The sequence below is a fragment of the Chiloscyllium punctatum genome, chromosome 25, assembly GCF_047496795.1.
Source record: "Chiloscyllium punctatum isolate Juve2018m chromosome 25, sChiPun1.3, whole genome shotgun sequence".
Lineage (NCBI taxonomy): Eukaryota > Metazoa > Chordata > Chondrichthyes > Orectolobiformes > Hemiscylliidae > Chiloscyllium > Chiloscyllium punctatum.
Window position 1 is genome coordinate 13,533,720 of NC_092763.1, and position 12,077 is coordinate 13,545,796.

Below are 12,077 nucleotides of genomic sequence, written 5' to 3' on the forward strand. Positions count from 1 at the left end.
CCTTGTCATGAACTCCATGTTGACTGTGTTCGTCTTACAATTTCAGTCAAGGTACTAGCTCAAGGCAGAGCAGAACACTGTTGTCGTAAAAGTAGTTATAGTACGTTTTGATAATCATGTACTCCTGTGTTTCTAAAGCATTTTATTGGTATTTGCTTAATCTTGTATTTATGTGTTTGTCTAAAGCTTTTCTATGTACATTTCAGTCTATGGGTCTTTCTGGTGAAGTTGAGAAGAAACTGGAGGTAACCAGTACAGATCAGAAATACACTGAGGCACAGCAGCATGCAAAATGGCGTCATGAAGAAAGGCGGCATATTAAACAAATGAGAAAAGATCATATGAAGGTATCTGAAGCTTTTTGCTAGGTGTTTGATTATCAAATGCCATTGCACTTAACTAGCACTTTTCATGGCGTCTAGACCTTTTGAGCTTCGTATAAAGCAAGTTACTTTTTGAAGTGTAACCTGTGCCATAATGTATGAAACATGACAGCTAATTTGCGCTCAGTGAACTCTTAGAAACAACAGTATGATAATAACCGGGTAAACTTTATTTTTCAAATTTAAAAATTGCACAACACCAGGTTATAGTCCAGCAGGTTTAATTGGAAGCACGCTAGCTTTTGGAGCGCCGCTCCTTCATCTGGTGATTGTCATTTTTCAGTGTTGATTGAAGGATGAATATTAGCCTGCATACCAGGACTCTTTTACCGATTGCCCTCTTTCATACCTTTCAGGCTGATGAAACATTTGGTCAAAGAAGGTCCAAACTTGACTCTGACTCTATACAAACCTAATTTTCTGTGCTGTTTATTATGTTGGCTAACCTGTGAAAAAGCACAAAACCTGTTGGGTGCAGCTCTAGTGCTTGGTGCTGTCCAGGATAAAGCTGGTCGTCATACACAAATATGTAGTCCCTCCACCATTGACCTTGGTAGCAGCATTGTGTACGATTTAAATGCGAGATGCTCTGCGGAAGTTCACCCAAGGCTCTTCAGAAGCATCTTAAAAACCCATGACCACTACCACCTAGAAAGTCAAAGGCAGCAGGTACTTGGGAGCACTACCACCTGTAAGTTCTCCTCCAAGCTACTCACTATCTTAATTTGGAAATATATCGCCATATGTTGCAAACAAGTGACAGATCAAATATAGTACAGAAAAGTGCAATATGAGCACTTAGGCTAAAGGATAAGGAGAGGCAGTATAGAATGACAATTCTGAAAAGTGGGCAGCGATGGAAGGACCTGGAAGTTATCTAAATAAACCTTTGAAGGCAACATATGGTTGGCAAACCGAAGAAGCTTTGCGATTCACAAAGAGAGGTATTGAATCCGAAAGCAGGAAAGTAATGCTAAACAACTGTAGAATTCTGGTTAGGCCACAACAAGAGCACTGCATCATGTTCTAGTCATTATACAGGTACACAATCCTTTATCCAACATCATCAGGGCCAGCTGGTTGTCAGAATTCGGAATTTTTCGGATTTCGGAACAAATGTAGCGCCCCATAATCAAACATGAATACTGCAGCCAAAACACATGAGTACACTCACACTAAGTGGGATAAATAAAGAGTAGAAATGCTACTACAGTTTATTTATAGAGTAATATGCTAATATATGAAACAAAGACTATAAATACTTGAGGATATTTTATTTCCAGAAAATAAATTTCAAGAGAAAACATTAAGTAAAACTTAAACATGCACAGCTTCAGCAGTATGGCAGGTGGCATTTTTAAAGGCTTCACGTATCATTTGTATCGTTGACATAGCTTCCATCTAAGCAATCTCTCTTTAATTGAGTAAACTGCCATAATCTCTTGCTTACTCAAAAATTAATGTTGTTCAAGGCCAGCAATTAAATGATCACACACTTTCACCATATCATCTGTGGGGAATTTTTCACAAAGTCGTCATTATCATTGCTACTATCCTCACATTTATCTGTATTTAACTTTATTTCAGCAATTTTCCCATCACTGAAGGATTGCACAACAGGTGCATCATTGTCAATATTCAGCATTTCTTCAATGTCAGCTTCATGTAATTTATTTGCACTTTCATCCGGTAAACATCATGCCTATGTTACAAGGTTTGCTATCATCTTTTTCTCATCAGTAACATTGAATCCTTCGAAGTCTTCATCTGTAGGTTAATTTACATCAAACATCATTGTAGGTCACAGTCTGTGTCAAGCGTTTGTTAATGTTGGTTTATCAACATCTTACATGCATTAGCAACTGCATAAGTAGCATCCTTCAGGAAGTCTGGGATTCCTAACCCTCTGTTGACTGCAGCAAGCATGCAGTTTAAAAAATTTAAAAATCACACAACACCAGGTTATAGTCCAACAGGTTCAATTGGAAGCACACTAGCTTTCGGAGTGACGCTCCTTCATCAGGTGATTGTGGAGGGCTCGAACGTAACACAGAATTTATAGCAAAAATTTGCAGTGTGATGGAACTGAAATTATACATTGAAAAATTGATTGTCTGTTAAGCCTTTCATCTGTTAGAATACAGTGATAGTTTCATTTCTTTCTTATGTAAATCACAAAACCTTTTTTAAAATGATTTGGAGATGCCGGTGTCGGGTTAGCTGTTAACAATGGTGATAGCTAGACAATATGTTGAAGGTGTTAGCCCCCTGTGTTCTGTCTATGACCTGATGTTTAAATTGATTCTAATCTAAAAAATGAGATAACAGAGTTCTACATGAATGCATGCAGTTTTTGAGCAAAGTACAATGTAACCCTGCAAGTACAAATTCACCCCACAAAATATATGGATGCATGTGGGTCTTTGTCTGTCTGTGTGTGTGTGTGTGTGTCTGTCTGGGGTGGGGGTTGTGAATGTGAAAAAGTGTGTGTGTGTGTAGCGAGTGCAGAGTGTCTTAAGTCTGTGGGGGGTGCATGTGTGACTGTGGGAGTGTGTGTGTGTGTGTGGTGCTTTGGTGATCACCTGTAATGTGACATGAACCCAAGGTCCCATTTGAGACCCTCCCTATGGGTACCGAACTTGGCTATCAGCCTCTGCTCGGCCACTTTCTTCTGCTGCCTGTCCCGAAGTCCACCTTGGAGGATGGTCACCTGAAGGTCCGAGGCTGAACGTCCTGGACCACTGAAGTGTTCCCCATCTGGGAGGGGAGACTCCTGTCTGTTGATTGTTGTGCAGTGCCCATTCATCCGTTGTCATAGCCTTTGCTCGGTTTCCCCAATGTACCATGCCTCAGGGCATCCTTGCCTGCAATGTATAAGATAGACAACGTTGGCTGAGTCACATGAGTACCTGCCATGTACAAGGTGGGAGGTGTTCCCACGCGTAATAGTGGTATCTATGTCCACACTCTGACACGTCTTGCAGCGTTCACCGTGACAGGGTTGTATGGAATTATCCTGAGAGCCGGGCAGTTTGCTGCGAACAATGATCTGTTTGAGGTTTAAAAAGTAGTCTTTATATTTGCTCTTCCATGGAGCGTAAAATTTCTTGGTCACAAGGCTGTAATACAGATATCACATTAAAGGGCAAGTAAATGTCGAAAACATTACATTTCTCAAGAAGTTCGGCAGGGGTATGTGTGGAGCGGTTGTCAGGAACAATAACATTTTTCAGTTTTCTTCCAGTCCAGCTTGCCTGCAATGAGCTCATGCCACTGGTGCAAAGTCGTTACCGAACCAGTTGAAAAATATTTCTCTGGTCATCCATGCTTTCTTGTTTGCATAATAGGCACAGGTTAAATTCTGTATACCTTTCAGACATCTTGGATGTTTGCTTTTTCCAATCACTTCCAACTTCATCTTGTGTGTGCCTGCAGTATTGGCACACCCAAGAATAGTTAACTGTCCTGAGTATCCTTAAAACTTGTTGGTGCTCTCTTGTCAGTCGTTGTTCATGTTTTTCTAGGGATGTAGCGTCAGTAGAGAGCTATTTCATCAGCGTTGTAAATTTGTTCAGGACTCTGGCTTTTGTCAGATGTTATCTTGGCAAATTTGTCAATATAATTTTCAGCTGTTTCCAGATCAGCATAAGCCTTTGCACCACAGATTTTCAGATATTTTACACCGTTCCGCTGCTTAAATTTCTGCAGCCAACCTTCTGAATATTGACACACTCCTTCAATGTTCAGTTCTTTATCATATATTCTAGCTTGTTTCATGACTGATAAATGGCACGGTGGCTCAGTGGTTAGCACTACTGCCTCACAGCACCAGGGTCCGAGGTTCGATTCCAGCCTCGGGCGACTGTCTGTGGAGTTTGCACAATCTCCCCATATCTGCGTGGGTTTCTTCCGGGTGCTCCGGTTTCCTCCCCCAGTCCAAAGATGTGCAGGTCAGGTGAATTGGCCATGCTAAATTGCCCAGAGCGTTAGGTGCATTAGTCAGAGGGAAATGGTACTGGGTGGGTTACTCTTCGGAGGATCGGTGTGGACTGGTTGGGCCGAAGGGCCTATTTCCACACTGTAGGGAATCTCTTTTAATCAAAAAGAAACCAGTCAGTGGCGTATGTTCACTTCTTCATTGTCAAATTCACTTCATCAACATTGTTAAGATATTTTTGCCCTATGCTGTGTTTTCCTATTTTACATTAGTTTATGGTCATCACTGTTATCATAAACTCCAGTAACTTGTCTTTCTGTTTCTTTAAATCATATACAGTGGTAGTTCTGACACCATAGTCTTCAGTAAGCTGCAGCACAGACAGCACAATCAAATGTCTGCAATAACTCCACTTTCTGTGTTATTGATAATGTTAAATGCTTCCTATTCTGTTTATTATTATTACGTATAGGTGTATCTGCAGCTCCTTTAGGCATTTTCACAAGGAAATTAAACGTGATTAAACATGGGAGAAAAAAATACAGGCGATGCCTGCCAGTGCTGGGCTATGCAGCCAAGTGGGTCGAGTGGGTGTGGACTTTGCATTCCAAACAAATCTTGTTATGCAGACATGACTGACGCTTCACACTCCATGAAATTTGGATTTCGGAGCTTTTCGGAGTTTGGAATTTTGGATAAAGGATTGTGTACTTGTACTTTAAGTATGATATGAAGCTGCTTGAGAAGGTGCAGACGAGTTTTATCAGATTAGATTCGATGATGAAGGGCTTTGCAGGGTAAATGCTGAGAGGATGTTGCCCGTCGTGGGAGAGTCTAGGACCAGAGGGCATAGAGTCAGAATAAATGGGTACCAATTTAAGACAGAAATGAGGAGGAATTTCTTCTCTTGAGCGCTGAGTCTTTAGAACTCCTTGCCAGAGGGTGCAAAGTCCTTCTGCATATTTAAGGCTGTGATAAATAGCTTCTTGATCAGTAAAGGAATGAAGTGTTCTGGGGAAAGTGCATCAAAGGAATGTCTGATTGGCGCTGTTCCTGTTTGAGTGGTAGAGCAGGCTCAAGGAGACAAACGGCCAATTCTTGTACCTATTTCTAATGTTTAAAATTTAGCTACATTGGGTTGGAAAAGCTGCGGCTGTTCTTCGTCAAGCAGAGTAGGTTGAAGGGAAATTTGATGAAGATGTGCAAGGAAGGCTTGTAGAAGACAAAGAAAAGCTGTTCCCATAAATTGTAGAAAAACCAGATACCATGGCTTTAAGCTTCTTGACAAAGCAATATGTGCGCATAGCATTTTTACACGCTGAGTCATCATAGTCTAGAGTGGTGCCAGAAATGAAAGCAGTCAACAATTTCTAAAATAAATTAGAAAGGGACTTAAGCGAAATAAACTTGCAGGAAAATGGGATTAATTGGATTTCCCTATAGAAGTGGATTTCTTCATGTTGTGAATTATAATTTTGTGTCTCTAAGTACGTTGTAGTTTCTCCTGATGCGCAATCTTTATGATTATCAAACATATCAGCCCCTTTCACTATTGCGTGGCAAAGTGTGTGTTTCAAACTGGGCTGATGATACAATCTTAGCTATAGAGATGTTGAATTTTAATTGCTGACTTGCAAAGCAAGTGAAGAATTCTGTGAAAGCAATGAGTATCTCTTGCAATGCCCCAATAATAATGTTTGCTGCCAAAGTCATATTTTGCATTCACTTTCATAGATGAGTTAAAGGATTTAGAATGGATAATCCTGCCAAATATTTGTGCTTGGTTGTGATTGACACTGACCAGAGCATCTCTCTTAATCAGCCTAACAAATTTATTACCTTCAGTGCCTCAGCAACTGAAGTTGCATTTGTTAAATGTAATGAATGCATTATCTAAAATGAACACTTAAGAGTTTCAGCACCACTGGAGGCTGAGTTTGATTTTACTCTTTTAAGTCATTACAAGCTAAGTTTAAACTACAAACTTGGTGGACCACAACAACAAAGCATCCCTTTATTACTGTCAATCATTTGACTATCTGCTGTTAAAACTCCTGCATTACTTGCATCTGATACCTTACTATGTGTTTAATATATTGCAAATGAGATACTTAGATAATATTTACATTGAGTATTTTAGAAAAGTTATTTTATAAAATGCGACTAAGCTTTTGTTAATGTATTGTACCTCGTTTCTCTTGACAGCTAAAATCTTCAAAGAAAAACAAAGAGGAATATGAAAATGAAGTATGTATTTGACTACTTGTTCAAAATATTCTTAAATATTTTTAACTAAGCTTTTTCGGGATAGCTAGAAATGGCTTGAAGTTTAGCATGTTTGTTTTTAATTGTAAAATTGATTGAAATCAATTGGGATATATTCAATTCAGTTGGAAGCTGTTGAATTTAATGATTGCTATCCTTGTTGCTTTTAGCATGAATACAGCATGAATTGAATTGATTTTCATTAGCTTTGCAGTATCTTTATGTATATTTAACCTTACAAATGATTCGTATCCCATTCATCAGATTTCTTTTGATCTAAGTCCGCAAAGGAGCTTTTTAGCCATTGAGCACACCGAGTAGAATAGTATTTAACTCTCTAAATCTGTGTAACTTCTATGCAGGTGGTATTGCTTCAAATTTTCAAAGTATATTGTTTGGATGTTGGAAAACTTTACTGTGACAGTTCTGAGCCTTGGCAGATGCAGTTCTGATTATGCTTTTGGAGCAGGTTATTCCCTGTGGATTTAATTTGGCAACAACATGTTAAGAAAACTGCTTCAGCAGCATCTTTTCTGATCTTGAAACAGCAATGCATACTGTTTTTCACTAACCTAACTTGAAATATAACTTCTAAATTATCAAATGGATATGAAACTTCCACAATATTTGCGCTCCAAAGAATCTCATTTTAGTATTTCTTGCAGAACTCTATTGATACTTGATTACATTTTACTTCAAGTGATCCTGAATGTCAGCAAGAAGACCAATTATGAAAATTGAAGTAAAAATAAAGCAGATGAAGTTTGGTTACAATCACTGAAATCTTTGTTTAGTGCAGTTGAGTTCTGTTGAGGATTGGTACAAAGCTCAACGTCTCAATTCCCTTTCATATTGAATGACTTTCTCCCAATCTCTGTGCCTAGTAGTGTATTTTATGTATACTAGGGCGTTACATTGTTGCATATACATTATTGCACTAGCCATGTGCCTCTTGTTGGGTAGTAAAATACCTATGAACTGTGAGAAAAATAATCACAGGATTTCCTTTTCATCTGAAATGAAGCAAAGTAGTGGCAAGATAGTGCAGAAGCTGAGCTCAGCATTATAACTAGTGTGTTCCATTACAGATGCAGTCTCTGGGTAGCCATCTCTTTAGCTTAGAAAGACATCTTACTCATTCGGAGAACGGCTGATCAGAGATCCCATTGAACTGTAAATGGATTTATAATCTATAAATTGGTTCCCTCAAACATTTGATTAGTTTTGACTTTGTTACCTCAAGATAAAATGAACTATTGAAAACCTTTATGCAATTCATGAATTTGACTGCTGGTTGTACTGTATTCACTTTGGCACTGAAAATCACATTTGCTCAAGAATTAAAATAAGAATTATATTTGTCACGAATATTACAGCAACTCGATACTGCTACTGCAAGTAATGAGAGAACATACCACATTACAGCGCAGTACAGGCCCTTCGGCCCTCAATGTTGCTTCACCCTGTCATATTAATCTGAAGCCCATCCCACCTACACTATTCCATGTACGTCCATATGCCTGTCCAATGATGACTTAAGTGCACTTAAACTTGACGAATCTACTACCGTTGCAGGCAAAGCATTCCATACCCTTACTACTCTCTGAGTAAAGAACTTACCTCTGACATCTGTCTTATACCTATCTCCCCTCACCTTAAAGTTGCGTCCCCTCGTGTTTGCCGTCCCCATACTAGGAAAAAGGCTCTCCCTGTCCACCCTATCTAACCCTCTGATTGTCTTGTATGTCTCTAAGTCACCTCTCAACCTTCTTCTCTCTGACAAGAACAGCCCCAAGGCCCTCAGCCTTTCCTCGTAAGACATTCCTTCAATATCGGGCAACATCCTAGTAAATCTCCTCTGCACCCTTTCCAAAGCTTCCACATCCTTCTTATAATGCGGTAACCAGAACTGTACACAATACTCCAAGTGTGGCCACACCAGAGCTTTGTACAGCTGCAGCATAACCACCTGGTTCCAGAACTCAAAGGCCAAAACACTTCTTAACAACCCTGTCAATGCGGGTGGCAACTTTCAGGGATCTGTGTACATGGACACCGAGATCTCTGCTCATCTGCACTCCCAAGAATCTTACCATTAGCCCAGTACTTTGCATTCTGATTACTCCGTCCAAAGTGTATCACCTCACACTTGCCCACATCAAACTCCATTTGCCACCTCTCAGCCCAGTTCTGCATCCTATCTATGTCTCTCTGCAACCTACCACATCCTTTGTCACTATCCACAACTCCACCGACCTTAGTGTCGTCTGCAAATTTACCAACCCACCCTTCTAAGCCCTCATCCAGGTCATTTATAAAAATGACGAACAGCAGTGGACCCAACACTGACCCTTGCGGTACGCCACTAGTAACTGGACACCAAGATGAACATATTCCATCAACTACAACCCTCTATTTTCTTTCAGCAAGCCAATTACTGATCCAAACTGCTATGTCTCCCACAATCCCATTACTCTGCATTTTGTATAATAGCCTACTGTGGGGAATCTTATTGAACGCCTTGCTGAAATCCATATACACCACATCAACCGTTTTACTCTCCTCTACCTGTTTGGTCACTTTGTCAAAAAACTCAATAAGATTCGTTCGGCACGACCTACCCTACACAAAACCGTGCTGACTGTCCCTGATCAGATTATTCTTTTCTAGATGGTTATAAATCCTATCTCTTTTAACCTTTTCCAACACTTTACCAACAACTGAAGTGAGACTCACTGGTCTGTAATTACCAGGGTTGTCTCTCCTGCCCTTTTTGAACAAGGAAACCACATTTGCTATCCTCCAGTCTTTAGGCACTATTTCTGTAGACAGTGATGATTTAAAGATCAATGCCAAAGGCTCAGCAATCTTTTCTCTTGCTTCCCAGAGCATCGTAGGATAGATCCCATCCAGCCCAGGGGACTTGTCTATTTTCACACTCTTGCAGTATTTCTAATACCTCTTCCTTGTGAGCCTCAGTCTCTTCTAGTCTAGATGCAAATATCTCTGTATCTTCCTCGCCAACATTTTCATTTTCTAAAGTGGACACTGTCGAAAAATATTTATTTCGTGCTTCCCCTATTTCCTCTGACTCCACACACAACTTTCCGCTATGATCCTTGATTGGCCCTAATTTAACTCTCGTCATCCTTTTGTTCCTGACATACCTATGGAAAACCTTAGAGAGAAAAGTGACAATGACCCATTTCACTTTTTGATGTGCTACTTTTCTCTGAGGAAAATAAAGACCACCTCTTCTAAGAATTATATCTTTTCCCCCATTCTCCTATTTTGACCTGCTGCCCTAGCATTCAATTACTACATCTATAAGAAGCTGCTGTGAAATGGCAGATGAAAGAAAATATGTTACAACTATTTTGAGTCTGGTTCTGTCTTGATATTTTTCATTCTGTTTCAAATAATTGGTGAAATTATTTTCCTGACAGTGTTATTTGTAGCATTTCCTTCATTTAATAATTTACCCTGGTTTATTTACTTCTGTTTTCACTCCTACAGCCTGATAATGAAACTACACATGTACCTTCATCTTCTGTTCAAATCATAAATTCATTTCCTTCTTCCCAGGCAACATCCAGTGTATCATATGAGGTATTGTTACTGCGTTTGTTATTACCTTTCTCACTCTTCAAATGTTTTCACAGAGACACTTATCTTTCTGAGCAATTTCCACAGGATCAGTAGATTAATCTTCCCTGTGTAGCTTGCTTCAGTTTGTTTTTATCATTTTCCTTGAAGCTTATAGTTGAAAAGTTCATTCTGTTTATATTACATGTCCTTTAATGTTAGATGTGAACAGGAAATATATTAGGACAGGAAACAATTTAATGCTAAATCCATATTGTCTTTATTGTCTCCCCATTTTAGGTGAAGGGCAAGTGCTTTGCTCTCTACTCTGGAAAAAATCTGCTTTGAAGCTAACAACTTGTGCGAATGAAAGTGTCTTATGATAATTTCCTTCATTTGTTAGATTTTTTTTCCTTTCCCTGGAAAAGTACAGTATCTTTGCTTAGCAGGGCCCTGCAGGGTCAAAAGAAAGTTGTAATCTGCCAAACTGTATAATGCATCAAGCCATCTATCAGCCACAACACTTCATTTCTCGCATATGAATTTCTGTTTTGCTAAAGTGCTGTGGAAAATGATATTTATTTGTTGTATTATTGCAAATAATTAATAGTGTAATTGAAATCCAATTTTAAAGAAACATCCTTAAGAATCCCCGATAGCTTAGTGAGATTCTTTTTCAATGAGTAGCTGAGTCCAACCAATCAGGACCAACATTTGATCATGCACTATGCTTTTAGATGATATCAGCACTATTTCACTTTGCTGGATTGGCAGTCCTTGTAAAGGCCAGCATTTATTATGCATACCTGATTACGTTTGTGAAGTTAATGGCAAGCTGCCTTGAACCACTTTTGATTACCAAAGATGCTCTGAACAGTGAGTCCCAGGATTTTAACTTATCAGTAATGGAGGAACAGCAATAAATTACTATGATGCATGTCTTCGAGGGAAAGTGAAGTGACGGTGGTCAAATCTGTTTGCTCCTCTTGCTTTTCCAGATCAGTTTTTCTGCTGTCAAAGGAACTTAGATGAATTGATGTAGTCCATCAATATTTTCAGCAGTTTGCTACTTAATGGGTAACTAACTGACTGTTAGGGTAGTAATTGGTTGGTTCTGTCCTGTCCAGTGTTTTGTGGACAGGGTTTGTTGTGGCAAGATATCCTTCAATTGATGCTAATGTTGTGGTTGTACTGAAACACCTTGGCTAGTGGCACAGATAGTTCTTTTCAAACCATTTCAGCTGGAATGTGTTTGGGGCCCTAGCATGTGTTACACTCTGTGCACTCGGATGTTTTTTGATATCACATGGAATGAATAGACTTGTTGAATCCTGGCATATTTTGATGTTGGGCATCTCAGGACAGGTTATCTGTCTTTGCCTTACCATGACTGTGCTACACCATCCTTGAGGATTGGGCTGTTTAGTTATGGAGGCGGTGGCGCACGACATTTTGGAACATCAGCTCAGTGTGGAGAGAACTCTGTCTCTAAAAGAACCACTCTATATCATAATTACTCTTAGCATTAATTTCATGTGTAGAAGCAATTTTGAGAGAGAGATTGGTGAGCTTGGATAGCTTTTTCCCTTGTGTAGGTTATCTCACCATTTGTTGCAGACTCAAGCTGGCAAGTGTGCCTTTAAGGACTCTATCAATCCAGTCAGTAATGGGGCTACCAAGCCACAGTTATGTTCAACATAAAATGTCATTATGGACCAGGCCAGATCCCCTCAAAACATTTCAAGAAGGTAACCCAGACCCTAACTTTTCTAGTTGTTTTAAGCAAATGTAAAGTGGATATTTCAGGAGTGGCCTAACCACTCAGTTTTAAACAAAACATGGCCCAGGAAGGTGATTTGGGCTTGGGCAAATTCACTTTCAGCTAGGTTTATTACCAAGCCTGGCTC

At 39.5% G+C, this 12,077-nt stretch overlaps 1 protein-coding gene across 5 annotated transcripts in view; it reads left to right on the top strand.

Moving 5' to 3' along the window:
• The window catches only part of lrch2 (leucine-rich repeats and calponin homology (CH) domain containing 2), a 151,458-nt gene that overhangs the window by 107,576 nt on the left and 31,805 nt on the right, over positions 1–12,077 (top strand). For 4 of the 5 annotated variants that reach the window (XM_072594702.1, XM_072594703.1, XM_072594707.1 and 1 more), the window contains 3 exons: positions 207–347; positions 6,526–6,567; positions 10,102–10,194. In XM_072594702.1, the coding sequence (XP_072450803.1) occupies positions 207–347; positions 6,526–6,567; positions 10,102–10,194 (276 nt within the window). The remainder of the gene's footprint in view (positions 1–206; positions 348–6,525; positions 6,568–10,101; positions 10,195–12,077) is intronic. The other variant, XM_072594705.1, reaches the window with a different exon arrangement.